General features: G+C 49.5%; 1 protein-coding gene across 1 annotated transcript in view; it reads left to right on the top strand.

The window, feature by feature from the left end:
* The first annotated feature begins 511 nt into the window (after positions 1 to 511).
* LOC128722586 (T-box protein H15) overlaps positions 512 to 24,656 on the top strand; it is a 40,367-nt gene continuing 16,222 nt past the window's right edge. Inside the window, exons 1-3 of the mRNA XM_053816259.1 lie at positions 512 to 683; positions 7,591 to 7,799; positions 7,887 to 8,017. Of these exons, the coding sequence (XP_053672234.1) occupies positions 512 to 683; positions 7,591 to 7,799; positions 7,887 to 8,017 (512 nt within the window). The remainder of the gene's footprint in view (positions 684 to 7,590; positions 7,800 to 7,886; positions 8,018 to 24,656) is intronic.

Below are 24,656 nucleotides of genomic sequence, written 5' to 3'. Positions count from 1 at the left end.
CGGCGCTCGTAGGCGCACGTACGCGAAATCGAGCCCGTTGAACGCGCGTGTTTTCGTCGGTACGTACGACGACTTTACGAAAAGGGGCGACCCTTTTTGCGTGGTGCACGATTTGGCAAGTTCTAGCAGGTTCTACGAATGAACGGAACGGTCGAATAGTGCACACGAACGGTGGCCGTAAATAAATGAAAGCAGATTTGACAGATCATACCGTTCGATTTGTGCTTTGTTGTGCCGGTGGAACGTTCGATTAATTTAGCGGGTCCGCGGAGCGTTCGGACAAATCGCCTCGCGGATGTGTTGAAACGGGCCATCCTGCCCTCCGTACTCGGTTGCTCGAGGCCCATTGAAAGCGTGGAAATCGAACCCTGCCGTTCAGTGCGATTTCCCTACCGGCTAAAGGGCTCGAGCGGTCGATCGAAGTGTGCGTTGCGTGCAGAAATAAATAAAGAAACGCGAGTCGACGCGTCGAGTGGTGGCGAGTGAATTGTGAGGAATTGCCACGGTGAAAATGCTGCTCGGGACGCAAACGCACTGCAGTGGGGTGGCGGCTGCAGCGGCCGCGGCCCTTGTGGCGTCGAAGGCCAGCATCGGTAGCAGTGGGACAGATTTTTCAATCGCCGCCATCATGGCACGGGGCGCTGGGAACAGCTCGAGCCGGGAACCGTCCGAACGGAGCAGTAGTAAGTTTGTTTCCGATGGGAGTTTGTTTGGGATTTTTGGCGTCGATTTGGGAGATAGAAAGGGAGGATTTTTGTCCTTGTAGCGTAGACGTGCCTTTGTCTCCTTGTTAGTCTCTATTTATCATCATTACATTCAATTAAAATCAAGAAAGGTTTATTACCGTCTTACACGTTTCGATGAAGCCAAGCTATTAATTGCATTTCAAATTCACAGTTTGCTCGGCATTCGAGCCGCGAACGGTTTACTGCATCAAATTATCCGATGCTGCACCCATTCTACCGTGAAGGAGTGGAATCATGAAATTTTCCTCAGTAAATCAGGCCTCCAGGGCGTCCTGAGCACACCGTACACCGTTGTTGTGATGATTTGCGAACATTCGAACATTGGTTTGATTAGAAGTAGGAAATACATGGTACAATGCACGTATAGAGTAAACTGCAAGTGTGCTCTTTAGGGAGTCGCTTCCAAATCGTGTTTGTTGATTGCGTGCAGTGGCTACACATCAGCGCCATTATGCGCCGAGGTTTGTTCAAAATGAAAGCTCGCTTGTGGGGTTTTTTACTCCAAATGAAAATTAACCCAACATAGCAAACATTTCAACGTGTCGTCAAACAAACGCTACAACCTCGGTTCGTTTGTTTGACCCAATCACGAAACCGTGACAAGGGTATTAGTTTAACGGTCGCGCGAGGCACAACACACGCAGCCGATGCCTGGTAGCGAGATGCCGCGAAAGCGTTTCCAATTATCAATCACGACACACGCCATCTGGGAGCGGAAACGCCATTCCACCCAAAAGTAGGAGTGTCGGTATATCTGTGTGGGCGATTGTGGATGCACGGTGAACCATGTCGCGAGGTTTGTCGCGTAGACTTACCTTAACAGGAACTCCCATTTTTTGTAGCTTTTTTGTTGTTGTGATTCCTCCACCGAAACGGTGGGTTTTGCTCGTTCGTTTTGTTTGTTGTTTCGCGGAAAATTCGAGCACCGATTAGCGTTTCTTTAGGGGGTTGGTTTTGAACAAAATTGTTAGAGAAATCAGCAACGTGCCAATGCCATCATTCGGTGATGAGGTGAGATACGAAGATAGTTAGAAATTGTGTGAGCCAGGGAATTGCTTCTAAACTGCCGTTAAAGGTGGGTTTCATTTACCCAGCGAGTAAGGTGACTTTACATCATTACAAGCTTCTGTCGAGGCTCAGGCTCGGTGTAAAAAATCTATTAAGCCTTCTCCATTAAGTCATCATGAGACTGGAGTGTTGCTTTTCACCCACATGACCCATCGTTGTCGGTTTAGATGGCAACACACAGTACTTATTTGCGAACACCCTATCGCGATGCGTCAGGAACAATCCAATGAAAAAAAAAACCACATCTATGCCCTCTTAATTATACGTTTGGCTGACCCGGTGTTTTGTTCCAGCAATCGATACCCGGTGTTGTGTCGTGGGTTGTGGCCGGAGTTTTGTAACGACAGACGCTGGAAGCCTGCAATTAGTGCATGTTAGAATAACGGCGCGAAACGCGCATTGTTAGCGCTTGCTTCCCTTATTTCCATGAGCGATTTTCCCGATTCGATTATCGTGCACCGTCAACGGTTGTCCATCCCTGGGTGACAATGTCCCTGGAGTCGTTAGAAAGCCACATCTTCTAGCGCACATCGTGGTGCGTCCTTGCAGTTTCCAATACCGAGTGGAGACAGAAGTGCTTGCGAGTAGGCACTTTACCATTAGGCATTATTTATTCACCAAAAAATCCGCAATGGCTGGGCGGAGACCGCGAAGAGTTATGGTCCTGCGGTGGAGCCACCAGCGACATGCAGATGGTGTAGGAAAGAGCCAATACACCGTCGTGAAAGTACGCGCGTTTCCATGGCAACGGCAGGCACAAGATGAAGTTGGCCATGGGAGTTGGGAATTTCGGAAAAAGTGAGAAAGAAAAATGCGCTCGGTTGGGAAGCGCCCTTGGAACGTGTACTTTGTGGTTCATATAACGCGTGCCACAGTAGAAAACCAGGGAGCGCAATATATTTTATCTTTTCCGGGCAGCGTGGGCTACCGTCGAAAATCATTCATACCCGGGCGTTTCATTTCCTGGCGAGATGTTGGCGGACGCTCGCGGACACTGGACTCGCTGGCCATCCTTTGGTTTGGTGCGATTGAATGAGCTCATGATTTACGCCGCGACGATGGTGGGAGACTCGCTGCATAATGGCGACAGCGGAAACTGGGTGAAAATGAGCTGCTCATGTTTCCCATCGCGGGAACGCTTTTTTGATGGGTTGATTTGTGCGAGCTCGTTTCCTTGGCCTGGGGTTTGCTTCTCTTCGAGTCGGTTTCGAAGGTGCGTTTTGATTTGTAGCGCAGACAGTTTGGGAGCATTGTTTTGTTGCGTTTTGCGCGTTGAAACCACTCGCATATGTTGAGCGAAACAAATAGACAAACTCGCACAGGGCAATAAACATTTAAATCAGGTGGAATAATCAGCGGTGGTTGGGAAAATTTCTCCCCATCGCATGTCTAGTGGAAATGCGCGAAGATGGTCCAATTTCCGAGTAATGTTGACGCCGAGTTCAAGCGCTTTGGCCACGGAAAACGTTGCGTTCTTTGGCATTTTGTTTGTTTGTTTCGAGAAGGAAGTCTCTGACGCACAGAAAAAAAAGCAAGAATGCTTTATTTTCTTCCTCATCGACAGCTCAAAACCGGCTTCGTTTCGTTTAACGGTTTGGAGACGATAGAACACGAAAAAAAAACACATTTAACTTTCAGCCTCGTTTATGTTCCACCCGAATGTATGCTACCGACCAGAAGGCTCCTACAGATGGAGTGCCATAAAAAGGTGCTTCCACCCCGTTAACAAGCTCCGACCCACGCCAGCCGCCATAAACCGTCGGGGCGTCGATTGATGGGTGGATGCTTTTTTCTTCTTCTTCTTCTTTTACTCTCCCTCCCACTACAAAAAAAGGCTACCCATTATCGATCGACCCCAAGAAAGCCCACGTGGGCGAGCCGTCGTTCGAGCGCCCGTTTATGTTTGGCAAATTATGCAGAAATATCTATCAACTATTCATCACCAGAGCGCGATCGATGTCGCGGCGATCCCGCCCGAGCGTTGAGAAACTGTTTAATTCAACTGAACTCACCCATGCCGGCGTTCCCGTGCTGGCGTGAAACTCGAGTCTGGCTCGAGTCCGCACTTTGCCGGAATGGCCGGTTTTCCTCCACGATGCGTGCCATATTTCGGCGGTAGTCACTCAAGGAAGCTGTGCCCGTTTTCTCCATCCACGGTCTCTCTCTCACTCACTCACTAGCGTTCTCTTCATTCATAATTTACGACAGAAGCCCGGAGTTAATCCGCTAGTTGTCATAAATTTCCGGCCACCAACCGTGACGAACCGTGGCGCGTTTCTATTCCCGAGGCCAAAATCGCGCCCGTTCCGAAGGTTCCAAGCGTCAGCGCCTTTGGGGCTTGGCCAGGCCCCGTGGCGGAGGATTGAATTCTGCGATGACGCGTTGATGTCGCGCGTGGGATAAAACGTGTGCCCGCGTTGCGCCATCGTCACCGTCGTCGTCACCTCGGATCTCTCGGGTGGGCCCCCCCTGAAGTGTCGCCGAGATTAATATCCAATCGGTGGCACGGTTGGTCTACCAGGTCTACGAAATAGTCGCAGCAACGAGCGAGATTCCATTAGCTAAGACAACAACCCGTCAGGGGGCGCAGATAAGAAGCTTCCCAGGCGTGCAGGCGGCGTGCAAAAATGACGCTCGCAGGTTCGGTGCGGTTGCGTGCATCCGCGCGTGGACGCATGTGGGGCCGTTTTGTGCGTGCTGATGGTTCGGTGCAACAAATGCATAAATTAATTTAAAATAGATTATCGCCTTCATTAGTGCGTCAGACAGTAATTAGGGTTGATAGCGTTGTACCGGTGGAGCACGCGTGTGTGTGTGTGGGGGAGCAGGACCGGGGTGGGGTTGAACGGGGGTTGGCCTTTTCCCACCCAGTTGCATCCCTTCGCCGGAGCGGTGCGACTTAGTGTCATAACCACATGAGTGCGTTTTAAAGCAAGCTCGCAGTGAATGCTCGCGATAGCTCTACTTTTTAGCCGTCCACTTTAAGCGCCCATGTTGGGTTCGGGGAAGGCACCTATCAGGCACGTAATATTCGCACGTAAAACAACGTAAAACACGTATAAAATACGTATTATTCGCACGCAAAAATGGGGAGGATTTATGCTACAACGCTGCTTTGACAAGCCCAATAATAGTATTGGGCGCTATTTCGCGCCTACTGCGATGTTGGGTCGTGTCGATGTTCGTGCCTGGATCTACGTTTGACAGCTCGATGCATTCAAATTGACCGCTGATTAAGGCTCTCGTTAGCTGACGCAAGCATAAACACATGCCGTCGATGTTTTCCCCGCACTAAAAGCATTTGTTTAATTAAACTTGTGGTTTTTTTTCCGCAGCCCACATAATAATTTCTCCCGCAAACGCGTGCTGATAATCGATCGCTCCCATCCCTGCCTGCTTTAGTGCGTTCAAAAAAGTTCATTAAAGGACGCTCGGGTCCACCGCACTGGCATGATTTCCCCAAACTCAAACAGGCTTCACATCTCGTGGCCAACCGAACGCGGGACGGACGGGAAAAATCAACATAAACACGTCGAGTTGTTGTCAGCTCCACACCGGTCGATTAATTGCAACCGCGGCCCACCGAACGAGTGGCACGAAACCTGTCGAGTTGTCTAATAATTTTCTATTACACGTTTTAGCTACCGGGTTCGCGCGGGGCACGAACGTTTTGCGGGTACGCGACACCACGATCGCGTATGGTAATTATGGTTTCGGTCGCATCGGTCTCGAACCGGTCCTCGCCAACTCTGCCCCCGGGGAGGGATACGATGCTCGGCCGGTGTGGTGAAAATCGGGCAATCGCTAAATTGGAAATTGGAATAACACTCGGTCTCGTCACGCCGGTGGCCGTGTTGATTGAATGACAGCTCGTTTCGGGTTTTGGGCGGCGCAATATTTGGCATTAGTGGCACCTTTTGCCACAATCGGTGGTCCATTTTTTGTGTTGCTGTCGTTTGGGACACCCATCTGTTGTCGCTGGTGGCATCCACGCGGTGGAAGGTGAGTGTTAACGAAAACGAGCAAAAAAAAAAACATCAACTCAAACCCACCACCATTCGTCCTTTACGCTCTGGGCTTAGGGTACGCGAACCACCAGATCCGCTGGCAGAACTGTTATTATCTATCGAGTAGGTTATTATTTTATCATTACCCATGTGTTACTACGCCGGGTACGCCGCATGCTGGTACGCGCCACCCCAAAAAGGACCTCGGCACGGTCGGGCGGAGCTTTAAACGGTGCGTGCGTGTCACTCGGTCCTTTATGATTTTCTGTCTAATTTTGATAAATTGTATAATTAAAGGGTCATTTCCCATTCGATCATTCTGCGGTCGGTCGAGTTGCCGGAAAAACGAGGCACTGAAAAACCAGCGTTAATGGAGGAGCATCCTCACTGGCGAGATCGACCTGAAGGAACTGGCTTCACGCGGTACGCGTGTTATTTACGAGCGGGTTTCCAAAAGGGACGCAAATCTGGGACCGGGACACAGTGTGTGTGTATGTTTTCGGAAGGATGTGTCTTTTCCGCCAGCTGACGTGGTTCAATTGGCGTCTTGAGAAACTCACCCGAGTGAGGGATTGCGGGCTGAACGGAGAAAAAAGGGGGCCAACGAACAATCGGAACAGAGCGTCAATGTATGCCATTAGCTGATTATCGAAACTTTAATGGATAGATCAACCGTCTCATTAGCTGCGCTTTGTTTAAACGGTTTCGTCTTGGGGTGGTACAAAAGCTCGAAGGACTTTTTGTTGCTTCGGGCTGGAGTTAAGAACTATATTTACGACTTTTGTATGGGAAGGACATGTGTTCTGGAGTCCTTGATGGTATCCATGGGAATGCATCACATTATCCAATGAGCAAAACAACCAATAGAAAAGTGTTGCAGCATTTGGTTTTTCTTCTGGCTTTAAGAACCAAGTTGGGTTTAAGAACCCCTGCTTTGATTTCTAAAATAATAAATTTCCATGCACCACCGTTTTTCTAACCATTTTCCGACAATGAATTAAATTGTTGTAATTCATTCCTATACATTCCCGCGACACCATCGAGAAGGAAGTGGCAGTTTTTCATCTCACTTTCCACTTGGCGAAAAATAAGAAATTGACGAGAACAATCTCAACGCGAGCGCCCTATCGGTGTAACTGACAAATTATAATCCAACCGAGCACAGTTCCAGTGGAAAAAAAGTAAAGTTTGACGAGCTTTGCTTTTTAAATAGCTCCTCGGTTTTCCCGGGCCACTCGGTATCCCACGGGAGCCGGCCACGGGTGCCATAAATCAGCGAACATTTTCCGATGATTTACTGCCCCGAGCTGCCCATTTTGGGTGCTGCTAGCGCCCTTATCGCGCATTCCGTACGCTCGCAGGCGCGTAAAAAGTTTTCCACCAAGACGCGCGAACGAGCGACAAAAAGGGAAAATCGATAACGGTTGGGAAAAGTTCGTGCTTTGGTTCGGCATGCTCACGCCTCATTTGAATAGATATACAGCGTCCCACAAAAGGCGTGGCTGATCGCACACAAGCAGGGGTATTGCGAATTGTTTCACGGTTAATTTAGATGCAAATTTAATTAGATTTTATTTACGCGTGCGCTCAAATGGGCCGTGCGCTTGTTTGAGGCCACGCCGGTGTAGATGCTATCCGAACCGGAGCAAACACATCAGATTGGGAGTATCTTTACAGGCGATCGAACGTGACGTAACGCTCGTGGCTGTTTGGGAGCAATTATTCACCTAACCGGAGTGTTTTCTGATTTCGTTCTTTTCGCAATTAAGGTCCTCTGTCGGTTGATCGATTCCCCGAACCAGAAGACGACGTCGATGTGGACGTAGAGCAGTGCAGCGACTCTGAGGCCCAGATGACCTCGAATCGCACGTCCAGCAAACATCGTACGTCTCAGTCGCGATCAGGAGCGATATCACCAGCGCGAACTGCAACTGCCAGCCCTTCGGATGAGGAACGGCTCACGCCAGAACCCGCGCAGGTAAGCATCACACCAGCGGCCACAATCCGCCATTACGCAACACGTTCTCTTACACGAATGCTACTTTATTACCGGCCACTTCCACAGACCAAATCAACTATCGTCGGATCGTGCAACTGCGACGACCTGCGGCCCGTTCAGTGCCACCTTGAGACGAAGGAACTCTGGGACAAGTTCCACGATCTCGGCACCGAGATGATCATCACCAAAACGGGCCGGTAAGTAGTGGAAGCTCGCCTACTTATTACTCCCACCCACAAGGGCCCGCCTTGGTTCGCGAAGTCACTTTTGACAGATGTGTCAATCAAAATGGTAGTAGTACTCTGGCGGCCTTTTTGACGTGGCGGTCTCCCTGACAACGGCACATCTGTCAACAGCGAGAAAAATGGCTGTTAAACAACGAATCGACGACCCTTTGGGGTCCCTGTGGGGTGGTTGGGAATTTGCTTTCTGACCCCAACCACCGGATGGTGCCGGTGCGGTAATTGCGGGCAAATGAGTTTGTAATCGTTGGGCAATTAGCACACCGGTGGCTCTGAGGGTTTGGTTGTGAGTTGTCGACTGAACCACCGACGAGACACGTGGCCGCGACGTTCGGTCGAGGTTGGGCGGCTCTGATGGCTGGGTTTGATAGGGTGTTTGGTGTCACGCTGCAAGCTCCATCTGGTAACGATTTTTGCGAGTCATTTTCGGTTCTATCACGCCGTTGGAGCCGTTTGTTGGCCAGCTTAGGGGCCATGAACACACACCACGTGGAGGGCAAATGGCACAGGATCATTGCTCCATGAATGAACCACCTTCAAGCAAGGGCACAGGTTAGGAAAAATGCTCAATTCTTCCCTGCAACGACCGTTTATGATCCCGACAGTTGTCTCAGCCCCATCCAGGTTCATCGCCAGACCGGATGGCTCGATCTTGGGGTGGGTAATCTCATCCTGCCCGAGTGGTCGCTTCTCACGCGCGGGCTCGAATTTTCTCAACCGGCTTTGCATGCGCGATGTTTTATTACTTTACGAGCCCGCGAGCCGTTCCAGGCCGGATTCGACCGTGAGATGGTGAGCCACGACGACCCGTAGGGCTGTACGGACGTGGCTGCGGGACAGTTATGGCCTGTCACGATGTCCCGTTGTCGGTGTACCTCGGGCGTGTAAGCTCGTTACCGGTGTTCCGCTCCAAACCTGAACACCGACCGGTGATCTCGGGGTCGTTAGGAGGTGTGAAAAACAACGATCGATGGGTGCGATCGATCGATGGGTGGCTGGCCGGGCGGACGGGATCATAATCAGGTTCGATTTTGATCCGGTCCCGAAGGCCGCTGGGTTGCGTACGCGTCGAGAAAACCCACCGGGCCGAGGAACCTTGGCCTTGGGGTGTGTTTTTACAGCACTTCGTCGCCGCAATAAAGCAATAAAATCGCCAATCCGGTCGATGAAAGTGATAAATTTTCACGGTGTCGATGGTGCCAAACACGATGCTGGTGTCTCGCACGTACCACGAGATGTACGGCTTTAAACTGGTTTATCACCCCATAGGCTTGCGGATGCGCACCTTGGGCCACCTTTGGGCTTGGAGTGGCATCTTGAAGCTAGCTGGAAGGCGTTGTCCAGAGCGTCCTCGCCGTGGGGGAGTCCTACACGGATTCATCGGCCATCGGATTCACTTCCCGTTGACCACACGGAGCGACGGAGTCCGGGGGCTATCGGCATTCCACGGCATTTTACGGGTTCCGTTTCAATTTCTTCAAATAAAATCATAATTTACGGTCCCTCGCGTGGACCTCCGGCGACCACCTCGGGGATCGGTGTTTAAGGTGGACCTGCCTGTCAACGAGTGTCTGCTGCCGGGCCTGCCGGTTTTGCAAAGCGACCTGAAACGCTCGAAACGCTGGCCCTCGACCGTCGCGGTGGAATAAATCAATAAGCATAAAAGCAAGATTTACGCTTATAGACTTTTCCCCCATTTTTTGATTTGTTCCGATGTTCGGTTTTGCTTTATTATTTTTATCTCACTCGGGCGCGTTTTGTTCGGTTACACGCGCAAAGCCCGTGGGCTGTTAAGCCACGGCCATGGCAAGTTGATTGTGTCAGGCCGCGAGTTGTGTCGATCACGGTACGGTCTGGGGTTTATTTTTTATGAGTTTAACACGTTTGGAGTTTATTGGTTTTGGCTCGTTGGATGCCACCGCCTGCCAGGGCTTGTGATGTTCCACCCTGCCGGGTTATGGTGCACCCCTTGAGGGTGTTGGTTTCTTGTTTCGAGCCCATCTGCGAGCCTCTCGTGAGTCACGGTGGGCTGTAGCTTTCTGAACCGTGAGCTTTTTCCCGCATACCGACGGAAGATGCTTTTATTACACTCGCTCGTACAATACCCACTGTCGCCGTGACCCGCTGGGGTCGCTGCATTTCCCTTGCGAAAACCGATGGTGCGCGAATTTATGGACTGCGAACGTATGTCGAGCATTGGGCGCTTTGTACCGGGGTCGGATGCCTTAGCAAAATGGCGTATAAGCGCTTATCGTTCGCTGAGAATGCATGATCTACAAGTGCCTATCGCGATCGTAATAATTGGCGTGGAAAGGGTCATGATTATCAATGGGGCGATGTATTCGTCCGTTGTGCGATTTTTGCATTCAACACTTTACGGCTTCAATGGCCCCCAGCTTTATTGTGAGCATGTTGCTCGGTAGGTAATTCACCTAATGCGGAAAGCGGAATTAAATGCCACGAGAGTGGCTCTGCCGTGATTGTTTTCGTAAGGCTCATTTTCCATCAGCAGATTAAAAGAAATTTATCGTTTTTTGCGCTTTGAACCATAAAACCCTCGCCTAATTGGATTCATACGAGCCAACGGGCTTGGTTAATCCGTACGTGGAAACACACACGCCAACACTCACAATAACGAGGCTTTTGACCAACGCGCGTTGGTAAGAAGCCTGTGGTCGTTGGAAGCTGCCAGGGCTTCCAATCGGTAGGCTACGAGCGGCTGCGGTAAAACGATAAGCTGCGATCGAAATCGCCGTTTCGTCGATCAGCATGTAATTAAAATTAAATTTATGTATCAAATTACAATTTAAAAAAAAAACACGGAGATTATCATCGATTCGGTGTCGTTCGAAAGTGACAAAACAAGATAATAAAAGAATTCCATCTCCCACCATCTTTCCGAGGCCGACGGGAATTGTCGCATTCCTCACGCATCGATCGCCTTCTTGCGAACGATCAGAAGCGATAAAGCTTTCCGTTGTTCTGTTCTTGTTTGTGCCATCTTTTTCCATCCTCGGCCAGTTTGTTTCCACTCCCGGCTCGTTTTGGGCGCTCTTTCGCCTCTCGAGCAGCCAAGTTTAGAAGCTGTTGGTTACCGATCGGACATCGTATCGTACGCGGGATTTTACGAGAAGTTTTGTCGGAATGTTTTATTCCCGTGGCTCCGAGTGGTTCACCGGGCGTTCGGAGAAGGCACCCGAGACGATAATCAGTTCGATGACAGGTTTACTCGTTGTTTCCTGTTAATTTTATTAGTTTAATTTCCTTAATTTCACCCGAGCGTACGATCGATGCGATGGAGAAGCCAGCCACATCGGCTACGGTGTGCTCGTGCGTGGTAGAAGATGCGCTTCATTGCAAACCGTCGCGACGGTGGTGTTAAACGCCATCACGAAATAAACACCTTCATTTGATTACATTCGACCCGCTGCACTCGGCGATCGTTGCCGTTGGTGACTGCAGCGCTGCATGAGCCCATGGCAGCATTCCTTAAGCATTCAAAAGAGGAGGAAATTTGATCCTAAAAATCATTAAACACCGTACGGCCGTTTGTGCCGGCCAAATCCGGTTCGCCAACGGTTCGCCGCTGGAATGCCAACCGACGGTGCAGCCTGGAAAATGATCACCAACCATCGCCGAGTTCGCCACCACGACGGCTGCTGCGTCTTGCGCAAATTGCTGTCTAGTTTCTAATTAAGACCCTTATTTTTAGACGGCACACAAACCGACGCGCCTCAACGTAACGCCTCATCGTTTTTGTGAGCGCAAATTGCACCCAACACCCCAGTTGGAAGGTGATCCTTTCGCTTGCGTCTCACTTGATCGCACGGCGCACTCGTTTCGCGCTCATTTCCAAGCCTGCGACACTTTTGCCGTCTTCTACCAGGGCCATGGCAATGTACAAGGGGCTGAAAAACGAACCCTCGCTGCTCGCACACATGCCACCACATAACCCGGCGTGATTATGATTTCATAAGATAAATTTCCGATCATATGAATGGAGCGCAAAATTACACCACATAAACAATTTATATCCCGCTCGCAGAAACGCCTCGGTCCCAGGGAAAGAGTGCCTGACCAGCGTGAACCGAGAGCCAGCGGATCTTGGGGTGAAAATGTAAAGAAATGCAGAGCATCAGAGAAGCGTCCTAAAGCGATTGAGCATTCGCTTGATCCCCGCTGGCTTGCCTTTCTGCTTGGTTTGGTCCATCGCAGCCAGTCGTGGTGGACCGCAAAAATGGCTTTCCGTACATTAAATAAATAAACAGTCATTTAGTTTGATTTATCTTCCGGTGGCAACAGCTTCTTCACGGGCGACTCTTGTGGTGCTTTCTCGTTTTCGCTCGCCTGTAACGATCACTCGAAGGGTGCGGCTATGTGCCACCGGGAGATAAAGAGGTGCTAAGGCGTGTGGTGTGGTCGCCTCACAAAATCGAAAGACAGAAGTTATTACACATTTTCGTGCCGTGCTCGGGAACTGGTACGGCTGCGGCTGGGGCTGTAAATATTTGCGCTCCTGCGGGCTGCCATCTTCGAGCCTTCGCGCAGATCGGTATAAATAATTGCACCATTTGGTAGCCCACGGAGGCGGCCGGTAGGGCTCCTGGAGGCAAACCGACGGGGTGGCAATGTGTTCGCTCAGACAGCCCGTGGAAATTCACCCGAATGTGCGTGTGCGTGTGTGTCTGTGTTGCGTGGAACGACACGCCATCACCTGCCAGCTCGATCGTCGGGCTAATGCAGCGTCTGCGGATTGATCGGAGTGATATCGGGCGTAATAATATCCGAAAGTGAATAGACGCATGCGAGAGATTAGCCCACGAGGAAGGCGAATCGATCAACGGATCATCGGTGGGTTGGCTTCCTTCTTCGTGTAATAGCTTCGCTGTTTGGTGGGATGAGAAATGCAGCCATCGATCGATCAAGCTTTATCCGATGTGTTAATCGGCTAATTTCCGGCCCGACTCGAGCGGTAATGGAAACGATAGTGAAGCCGCCAAAGCCGGATGGGGTCGTTTGGGTTGGGGATTGCACGCATGGAGCAATGCTGATAAAAGGCGTGTATGATAAATTGGGCAGGGTTGTTGTTTTTTTTTGAAAACGCAGTGGAAATGTGGAGCTCACCATCCACCCTAGTAGCGATTCGTATCAACGGCATTTTGTTTGATGGTTAACGATTTGTTGTAGCTGCAACTTAATTGGAATGCTCGATGTAGAAATAAGGCTGCACAAACTATATGCTGGTGGAACAATCAATTAATCATAAATTCGTATGTAAATGATATGTTCGAACAAAACTGTGAGCATCTGATAAACAGAATGATCGCGGATTGACTTTGATGTCCAATTTTTGTGTAATCGCAATTTAGTGAATAATATTTGATTTGTATTGTACAGAATATTAATAAATTTGGTTTGTCAAACTGTCAGAAACATATCAAAATAGGCCATGAGATTCACTAACTTATGAAAGAGGAATTAATTTCTCTGAGTTTCCTTGCAATTTTTGTGGTTTAAATCATGCTGTTTCGTTTTTAAATTTACATCAATACATAGCATCAGAAGAGTCTAGGTTGAGGATTAAAATAAAACATAACACCAACTAAATACACCCACAGAAAATTTACTTCTCTGTTCAGATGGCGCTTTTGCAGACGATGGTGATTAGCGAGCCGGTTCGAAGTGATTTACAATCAACGCTTCAACGTTCGCACGCATCCCTTGCCGTTAAATCATGTTACGCTGGTTACTTCGGCCGGCTCAACTAGCCAAAGCATGACTTCCGGTCCAACGTCGATGGACGAAAGAACCCACCCAAATGCTTCTCGCAGGCCGCCATCAAGAAACGGCCAAAAGACGATGCGATGATTTGACGGCGAGAAACGAAACCGTCCCAAGCGACGGTTCCCATCATTGGCGGGAAATGTGAGCAGAGCATAAAATGCCCTACCTAAACCACCACAGCCTCGTTTCGTTTCGCACGAACTGCGGCTCTCTCGATGGCGTGGGCTCGTTTGGCTAACCATCCCTGACTGGTTGCTGCTGACAGTCACGTTGACTACCGCGATGAACCCTCGATGGGTCACTTTTTCCCAAGCCAAAACGGTGGCCGGATGATGAAACTAGATTCGGTTCCCAAACTGGACCAACGACGGTTCTTTTCCGGTCTGCCATTGAGCGCCAATTCCCATGACCGTGCCATCGTAACGAGGGTAGCCCGGAAGATTAAGGAATGCCCGTTTCGATGATCCGCCAGACCTCGCCAACCGAACCGGGTGTCGTTTGCGCGTGAAAAATGGCTTTTCTTCCACCGACCCAAGTGCGGCAAGTGGTCCACCTACACTTGGCAATAAATTTCCCTAACAACGGGTGACCTTTCGGGCCGTTCAGTTGCAGGGCGGGATCGAATTCGTTCAGTGTTGGGCTTTCGCCGGAAGCGATTGCAACGGCCGAGATGTGATGCTTTGTTCCGTGGATGGCTACGGACGATCGGTGGCCTCCCGCCGGCGGTAAAGGGCCACCCACGGTGCACAAGGGCTATGCAAATGACGTGCGATAAGTGAGTGCCGAGGGTCCGAGGGTGTCGATCGACTCCGGCCTACCAGAAGTTGCGCCCTTCAACACCTCCTTTCGCGCTTGCAATGAATTAATCCGATAGCCCAAAGGATTGCTGGGAATGTTGCGCTGCTGCGGTCGGGTTCTTTTATCACGCCCCACGACGGGTATGGTTCGATTTTCCTCCCACAAACACACTGAAGCGTGCACCAGCTCGATCGATCGGGGCGTAAATGAAACTCTAACGGTTCCACACCTCCCAAACCAGGGTGGCTTATCTTATCGCGCGGTGGATAGAAAACATGGTCGTTACATGCTTCTGTGCGTGGTTTTGTGCGCGACAGGCAGGAACCGGTTTCCGGCCAGCCTGGGTGGCTTCCGCTTTGGCCCGTTTTTCCTTCAGGTTATCCGCGGGTTGAACTATCTGTGCTTACGGGAAGGTGTGCGTTTATCGCACCGCAGCTCCGTAACGGGTGGTTCGGTAATTTGCCGTCGTATCGGCTTATGATATCGGGAGCATTTGTTTCATATTTAACACACCTTGCTACGTGTGGCGTTGGCACGATGCAGCACTGCAATGGGTGGGAAAGGCTGGCTGCTTGATTCAACGGGGACATCCGTGGCCCTTCGGTTGGGCCACCAGGATCGCTACCCTGACCCGGGGTAGATTGTTATCGTAAAAACATGCATCGGTTGAGCAAGAACATTCCACTAGCCGGGTTGAAACAGGGTTGTTCGTGGTTTGTTGCGAGTGTTGAATGGTGCTGAAATTTGTTCCTTTTTTTACCATTAGAGGTATTTCATTCCTGTGTACATTTATTGAATTTTGCAGGTGTAGTAAAGGTTTACAAAGGATGTGTATTGAAGACAATTTTTGATCTATTTGCATCCAACTGTCGGTTATTTAAATTTCAAAATTCCACACAATCCAAACACGCCGCGTTTCCATAGCAACCTCAGGGGGGATCAGTTTCTCTGTTCCTTCGCTTTGGTATCCCTCTGATCCCGATCGGAGGCCCTACTTTACGAGCTCCTTTCCACGAGAGCCATGTTCGTGGCGGTTCGCCATGGGCAAGGAAGCGAGGAAAATTGAATGTCCGACAGCGAATGGTCATGTTTTTCGGGGTGTAAAATTTATTCGTCCCGGTTAATTGTGCCGCTCAGCGCACGGCCTACTGCAATTCGGTCAACCACTCGACGCTTGAGCCAAACCGGAAAGCGTTCCCTTTTTCGCTTATCGGCGCTTTAAGGTGATGCGATGGTGGCGCTAACATTGTTTTGCCATGACCGGAGGTCGGTCAACATTAGACGGCACGTTTTTTTTGCCATTTCTCCTCCCACAGGGCCCCGTTTGCCCGTGGAAAATTTGCGTTCGGCATCAGGCTTCAATGGCGGTTTGGGAGGCGTAATTGCGAAAGCCACTTGGTGCGTGGAAATATTTCACCACCCTGCAAACTGGGAGGCTTTGCTTTGAAGGCTCGAAGACATCACCGAGCGAAGGCTCGCGCGGCTACTCGTCGTAAATCTTGCCGCTTTACACCGGTTTAAAGTGATGATATTTATGCTGGGGTGTCACATTATGCGTATTTTTGCGCTCGTTTATTCCCGCCTCTCCGCACGCCGGTGTAGAGGTGATAAAAGATTGGGGTGCGCTTGGGTGTCGTGTTTTTTTTGTTATTGCGCCCTCTTCATCTGCACTGGTGAAGAGGTAAATAAATAAATATGCCCGCGCGATCGTCGATCGCCCTTTTCCGATGGCGTGCCGTGGAGATACTGTGAAAAGGGCGGGCGATGCTGTGTGCGGCGCGAAAATGCGAATGGCGGAGTTCAACCGACAAAAAACATGATGTAGAAAAGAGAGGAAAAAAAACCGACAGCGGGAGCTATTGGTGGTAAGGCACGATTTATGTTTCGACCGATCATAAATAATACGATTATGACGGTTGCGGTGGAGTGGTGAGGGTTTTTTGTTTACTCGCGCCTGACTGGTGGCAGGTTTTTTTCTCTCTCCTTATTCCTTGCTGCCCCGAAAAAAAAACAAGCGACTTTGATTTTTTTTGCTTCGTTATTATTTAGAGCTGGTACGATTCGCTCGCCCGCCCCCCGATCGATGACGTGATCGCGCGGCAGCACGTCGCGGGATAATAAACTGCTCCAAGCAACGAAGAAAAAAAAAAGGTTAAATTAAACCACATGCGTTCCAACGCTCTGAGTCGTGTTTTGGGCTCCCCCGCTGAGTACCGGACCTGGCGAAGGTGCGTAGTAACTAATTGGGCATATTTCGGAGTCGCGACGACCCTCGACGACCGGAGTCCAACATTCGATGATGGTTTTAACGATCCGGTCAACACTTTGCTGCCGGTGGAAAAGTCCCAAAAGAAGGTGACAAGCAGAAGGTCACGTGGTGAAAAAAAGGAGCCTTTTTTGTTTAAGCCAAGCTCTCGTTCGACTGTTCGCGATGGAGATGTTGATTAAATGGGGGGTTTAATGCGAACGGGCCGGTTTAATAGTGTAACACATTGTAATCGTCACCTAAAAGTGGGTGAGTTTTATTTCGCCGTCATGGCGTCACCCAATATGGCGTAATTTATTTACATACCGAACACGGACACGAAGGAGCAGCCCAAATACACCTACACGCACGCACCCATTCTTTCAGGAGTGCATTCGTCAAATAAATGAAAAAACCCTGCCAAGTCAACAACGTTAACTCGACGGCTGAACCGCACGGAACGGATTCGAACGGAGTTTCGTGCCCTGACGGCACCTCTTTCACACATAAGCACCTCATTGTCGTGTGCGTCACTCGTGCCGAAACCGGGAAAAAGGAAGCGCCTTTCCGCGTTCTGTTTGTGGCGTTTCCGGTTTCCATCCAGCGAATCGAATACTCATCGACAAACGGCCCTCCTTCGCAAGCCACCGATCGATGGTAACATGCAAATCGATCATTAGCGTCGTGGCAGCAAAAAGGGGTAGTTTCCTAGCGTTCCTGGTTTATTTTTTTCCCGAGTTTCCACGTCCACCACGCGTTCCGGCTCGCTATGGTGGCAGGACGGTGTTATATTTTTATGGCGGTACTTTGAGCCGTATTTTGTACCTCATTTCCTTTCGGTTCCGTTTCACAAGTTACCGCTCAATCAATAGTCCCCGGTCGCTAGCCAGGGAGCCAGGGAGTGGGTGGCTCACCCCATCGGGAAGGACGGACGTACGCGATTCAGGCGACAAATGCAACGACAAATGGATCCGTTTCCCACCTTTCGAACGTAGCGCGCCAGCGGGCTGGCCCACCTTCGGTAATCATAATTTCCGAAATTAATGATCCCTGGCCTGACAGTTTCAGTATTTTTAGGTCGATTGGTCGAGGGTGTTCTTTGGTTGGAGGTTTTTTTTTCCCGGGACGTCAGTGCCCAACTCGGTGGGTTAGCACGGTTTGTGGGAGTGTGGCATCGCTTCGTTACAAAAGGATGGCGCTTTTTTAAAATGTGTTCCATTTTACGAGCAACAGCGCCTCACCAGTGCGTCCAGCGTGACAGCTGGAATTGTGGATGCAATTATGCTCGATATCGAGTGGTAAATTGAAAATATGATCGTGCTGGGGCGCTTGCTGCTGGAAGGATTCGATATCACACGACACGAATGTGCACTATCTTTACCGAAACAAATTCAAACGTCTGTTTGAGTGATAAGCAAATTTGCGAATGAGCTTAAATACCACCAAAACCGACTCGTTTGGCAGGAAAATTGAAACACCAATCGGTTGGCGGAACGTTTCTATTGCTGTAATGCACCTCGGGCTCGTTTATCACACGACACTCAAACTGACGGACAGGAAGTGGTATCACGCAAGACAACCAAAACCCGCATGGCACGCAAATCGTTCCGGAATGTGTGCCCAATTTGTGTCATAAAGCGCATGCAACGGTGGTTCTATTTTTTCTTCCAGTTCTCCACAATCGGTGGGATTTTTTTCGACCCGGAAAATTCAAACAAAAGTGCCAAAAGAACTACACTTTTCGGGAGCGACCGCAATCGTTGGGAGCGTCAGCTTGCGAACTTCCCACAAAAGTGTGGCTGATTTTTTTTCGTTGTTTTTGCCCGCTGCATGGCATACCAACAAGGAACATCCCAGTCAACCACAGGCCACCAGTTCGATTGATTGAGCACCTTTGGTTGGCGCCGGTTGTTTGGGTGCTCGATGGTTGGGTCGCAAATTAAATTGATTAAGCCAAATGTCAAACATCGCACGGGCGCACGATCGACAGAACGGTTGAACACGATTGGCATGCGAAATTGGCAGCCTGGTATTGTTGCATGCGACGCAAGGATGCACGCGGTTGCAGTTGAAGTGCATGAAATCCTAGAAAGGTGAGAAAAATGAAACCGCACAGATCAGGGGGTCGGTTTCCGGTGCCGATCCGGAAGGTCCTTCGGTGTGGAGAAAACCAACAAAAAAAAACAGTGGAATGAAAAGGAAAACGCAACATGACAGCGGCAATTGCCGGTATCACCAGTTTTCCCGCTACCGGGCGCGCTAATCTGTCAATCAAAACATTTGCACCCTCGTCGGCGAGATCCGCGGGAACAAACATCCCATATTGCCTCCGTCAGCTGTCAAAACGGCCGACCAGCGTGACGCGTGAGCTGTCAGCCGAAAAGCTAAGGGGAAACTCACGCAATCATTTTTCCCGGGCTGCTGCGTTCTGTATTTTTTTTTTCGTTCTCTCGAGCTTCTGCCACACCTTGAATATGATCTCACTGGATCGGATGCTCGCGGATGCGACTCGGCTGTGGTTTTTGTCACTCTCGAAATGGAAGCGACTGTTTTTTTTGCTCTGCCATCTTTTCTTACCACCAATTAAATTGTAATCAAACATTCATACTCCACTGGTCAGCGGGTTTGATGTGATGCAATGAATGCTTTGCCAGCCAAAAACGAGTTCCCGACAACCCGCGTCATGCCATTACGCGTGCTATTCAACGAGATGGCCACGCAGGGCGAAAAATCTACTCACGGATGCTGCTCTGATTTCGATCGGACCGATCCCATAAACCTACCGCTTTGATGACCGGCTTTCAGGCGGTGCTCTACTGACGCCATTTTCATCATCAGCGTCATCGGCTGCCGGTGCTGTAATTGCTGCTGCGACGGCTGATGGAAACGCGACAGTCCGGGCGATGAACCGTGAGATTTATCGCTCGCGTCCCATGGAGACGCATTTTTATCTCCCTCTTTTAGGCTCCGTATCCGACTCTTTTTTATGCCCCTGATCGGGCTTTAATTAATTGCGATTGTTTTCCCTGCCCACCGCAGAAGCCCCCTTCGGCAAGAGGCTCATTTTCACCGCGCCATCAGAGATCGGAATGCGTGGCAACCAATGGTGAGATCGCGAGAGTGTGCGCGAATCTACGGCCTAGACACGGGAGCGCGCTTTTATGTGGCTTATTTGATTTCGATCTCGCGCGAAAACCGACCCCACCGATCGGTGATGAATTTGATGAATTGTTAAACGACGATTCCGATGGGCCGGAGGATGGTCCCACGTGGGGCGAATGGCGATTGGCTTCGAGGATTGGTTTCCGGTTACGCCGGTGGGGGCTCGGTGCGAATGTAAAAATTATGTTAATTGAATCGGATCGATTTTGGTGCGCCCGCGTAGAGGCAAGATTAATGACCCGTGGCCAAATCCAACGCCCGTTGCGTTCCCCGATCGGAATGACCCGTTGGAGAGAGAAGCGCGTGAAAACCCAGTTCTGCCCCAATGGAAGCGTTTTTATTCATCGCGCGATGAGACTCGTCGATCCGGTTGATACTCTAATTGCATCGATATTTTCATGCATGGCATAATTCACAGCGGCAATAAATTAATTGACAAGCCGGCCGGCTAATGGCTTATTTAGTTGTTTGGAAATTGTCAGTTTTGTAATTTATTCTCCTGCTGCACCATTCAGCGTTGTTTATGGAGGAAAAATGACCGCCGTTAGGCAATGAGCCATGTTACAAGGGTTGATAACGCTTGTACATGAAAAGCGGTTTTATTAACACATCAAATCATAGACGCGCTCGTTCTATTTCATATTCACCTTCTTCTTTTTTTATTAGTCATGCCGTCGGTCCACTGTAGCGTTGTAAACGCAAACGATCGACAACGGCGCAATAATTTAAATATTGTTTTCATGGCAGTGTTCCCGTTTTGTCATCGCTTTCCGCCCGCTTGGTCCGTTGGTGGGTGGTGGCGATTTCGTGTTTTGTTTTAATTTCGACCGCGATGAAAAGCATTCATATTTCCATTTCCCGCCGAGCGGCACTCGTAACGATAGCGATCGTTACAGTGCGATGCATATTTGGTATTTTTGGTTGCTTTTCTTGAAGACCCATCAGCATAATTTGCCCACGAAGGTGCATGAGTTGGCGAAAACAAACCAAACTCCAGCCGGGACTGTGGAGCCCATTGCGTCGCTAAAACATCCTAAAACAAACTGGAAAAATGAAGAAGGCAAAAAAAGGGGCCCCCGAAATAGTGATGTATCATTTTCATTAAAACTAAACCCATCAAGCGGCCACTCATCGACGAAGGAAGTGCAAAACCGCAGCAGTAAGACGAGGACGAGCTAGGGGTTGAAATAAATTTTCCACCATCCCGTGCCGGTCAGCTGAGAACGGCGTGGAAAAGTCCGGCCCCGTCCGCAGCCAGGTGGAGTGAAGTAAGACGTGTATTCATTCGTCGTGGAATTGAAATTCCGTATCTTCTGTAGCCGGCGCCTTCCATTCACCACGCTCGGTGCCGACTGTTCGCTTTTCCATTTAGTTTAGCTTTTCCACATCATAACTGTTCCATTTGTTGCTTGTGCTTTTTTTTTTTGGCCGAGTCATTTAGTGATTTTTTTATGATCCTCGCATTGTTCCAACGGTTCGTTTGTTTTCCGTGCGTCCCCTTTTGACATCATCGTCGGTTCGCCCCATGGCGATAACCCTTCTGGCGCTCGGAACGATATGCACCGACTGGGCTACGAATAAAATGTAATTCCGATGGTAATGGCGTGTAAAAAGTGCCAGCTCACGGCCATCAGCCACTCGTGGTCGTATGCAACTGAAATTATGACAGCATGGACCTCACTCGCCACACAATGGCGAGAAAACGCGGCAGCCGAAAGCCACTTGTGGGGGAAATTTTTCACGAGCGCTTTTCGTTGTTTCAATATTTATTTACATAATTTCAACGATTGCTAATTTCGGTGATGATGCGCCCCGATTGATAAGCCTGTTCTCTGTGAGCTTTTACTGGCCAGGGCCAGAGTGCTGACTTGAAAATAGGGTGCTAATTATCGGTGGTGCTGCTGGTTTGCTGATCGTGCGGTCGCGATCCTCGAGGACTTCCTCGTGGCAGCGGAGGATCAAAACTGTGTTTCCGCGGGCGCGCACGTTATTTTCCGTCTATCATTGTTCGCGTTTCTCACCTCGTTTCGGGGAGCCTCGTCGTACGCCAGTAGCTCTTTATCACGAGTGGCTTGCGGGAATTAATGCAGCGAATTAAGCTGCTGCGTGTGACCGCTGATGGGGCGCGCTGGGTTTTACGACAGTTGCTGCAAGGAAACGGAAAAGCAACTAAACCTATCGGGTGAACCGATCGGAGTCGGGCTCGCTGGGCGGCTTAAGTGCTGCCGGAATGATTTACACATTTTTACGCATAGCAAATGATTCAATTCATTTCCCAGCTCGCATTCCGTTTGCTGGCGAACGGTTTGTGCTCTCGAAAGCGCGGAAACCAATCTAGCCGGACGAATTTCTCATGGCACAGAAGCGAAACGAATGCTAAAAACCAGTAAACAGAGTGTTTTTTTTTTCGTCGAATGGCCGGCCCGCCGGCGGGAGGCAACCTAAGCGAAAGACATTTCGCCGCCGTTCTTAGCCGGTCGCCGTTTAGCCGAGCTAAAGCGCAATTAGCATAATACGGTTCATAAAAGAAACCCTCCGGTTTTGATCATAAAATCAGCTGAAAAACTGCTTGTCCGACGTGACCTTAACATAATTCATTTTCGCTTTCGCTCAGCGTGTCGCGTCGTCGGTTCGCAATGCATGTATGGGTTCGGTTTCGAGCCTTTCCGGGAAGCTTAAGCACCGCGGAAGGACCCTGCCGGGTGCCGGGTGAGCTAACAGACGGCAACAGAGCGCACCTGTTTCATTAGCAATTGAATGCGTTTTATTTTTATCGTTCTGTGAATTGAGTTTGTTTGACGGCGTGGCACTTGGTGGAGATCTTCGGTCGTTACATAATCCGTATGTTGGACCGAAGGCACCCTTAATGTGGTTGCTGATTAATGTTGCATATCTTGTTCGAACCGCAAAACGAGAGCGGGTACGTTGTGGAGTATAATGCTTACACTTTCCACATGTTATGACTCATTAACTGCGCTATTCTATTTCGCAAGCATTCCATGCGATACTGAGAGTCTTCGCTGTTTACCTTTCTTTTGTTAAATGATTATTTGTTAAATGTTAAATGATTAAACTGCATAATGATTAAGGAACAATAAGCTCTAACATGGTTCTGAACAAATATAACAAGATATGAAACCAGCCTTTGATTGATAATTCATTCATTCTAAATGATGATAATGAAACGTTACCATGAAACCAATTGTATATATTGACTAAATGACCTAATGTTCCAATAACCAGGTGCAAATCGTCACAAGGAAACATTCTTACATTGTTTCATTTGGGTGTGTTATTACGAAGTTTCAAATACAACGAAAAAAACTCTTTTAGATCGAATATGCGACAGGCCACAATAATAATTACATCGGCCTGTGGGATGAGCCCTTATGAACGATAAGGTCTTGTTCCAACTCCCGCTACGGAAACTTGCCACATTGCTACATTGTCTTGCGAAGAATGGATGTTTTTTTTTGTAATATCGTTATTTATTAGCTCATCGCGTCCCGAAACAAACCGAAGCCGGTCTCAGGGTAAGGCTTTTTTTGTAGAGCGGTGTCCTTTTTTGAGAGGCACACTCCTGCCCAGAGTGTGCCATAAATTATCGCATTAATGTAATCAACTTGTCGCTGGTCCGATCTTGTCCGACCAGCAAAGCCAGCACAGCTGATAGAATATCACTGATAGTGTTGATTACAACGAGCTTCGAAGGTTCTGCGGCTCGGTTCGATCGGCTTAGCAGGTCGCTGGGTTGGGCTAATCAAAAATTCAAATTCTCCCCGGTTCGCGCCCGGTGTAGCGGTGCAGTTGCCGGGTCTACAATGGTGAAAAATGGTTAATTATCGTGTTTGCACAAGGGCACCCGCAGCCGTGTGGCAAACGGCTATTAATCGTTTCGCGAACGCGCCGGTAGATGGAGCATGAAGGGCTCGGGTGGTTTTTTTTGTTGTTGTTTGTTCGAAACAACGACCGGGCAGAAAAATATCCGACAAGGAAAGGGCAGCACCCGAAAGCAGCCATCCAAACCACGTCGCTTGGAATCAAACCCTCATCAATCATATTTCGCGCCTGCATCGCTTTGCAACATCGCAGCAAACCACGACTGGCGAGCCTCGCAAACGAAAGCCCACGGTCGATCGACAAAGTTGGCGCTGGCGTGGAAAATGAAGCTGCTGGAAAACAAGAAATGGAAGGATGGACAAAAACGGCAAGCAAACTGCTGGCCAGGGAACGAAGAGATGATGCGCAAGCAAACGCTGGTGCGAAAAACTCCAAATGAAACGAGCAACCAATGTGGAATGGACGGGCGAGGGAGAAAAAAAATCACCCGCAAACATAGACCATGTGCGATTTATATTTCTACAGCAACAGATAAAACATCGCAGCCAATGGCAAAAGTATCTGTTTATGCGTTTCGCTGCTCGTGATTAATCTGGACGCATCAATCAAATCGGTTTAATAGTGCTGACTGTGAGCAACGCCCCATGTGCAGCCAGGCGGCGTGAGTGTGTGTGTCTGTGCAGCAGCATAACCGAACGCAACATAGAACGAACATGAAAAAGCCACATACGCGAAAGAATGATAAGCCTGCGCGCTGAAGAAAGG

The sequence above is a fragment of the Anopheles nili genome, chromosome 3, assembly GCF_943737925.1.
Source record: "Anopheles nili chromosome 3, idAnoNiliSN_F5_01, whole genome shotgun sequence".
Lineage (NCBI taxonomy): Eukaryota > Metazoa > Arthropoda > Insecta > Diptera > Culicidae > Anopheles > Anopheles nili.
This window is presented reverse-complemented; position numbering and strand designations above follow the sequence as displayed.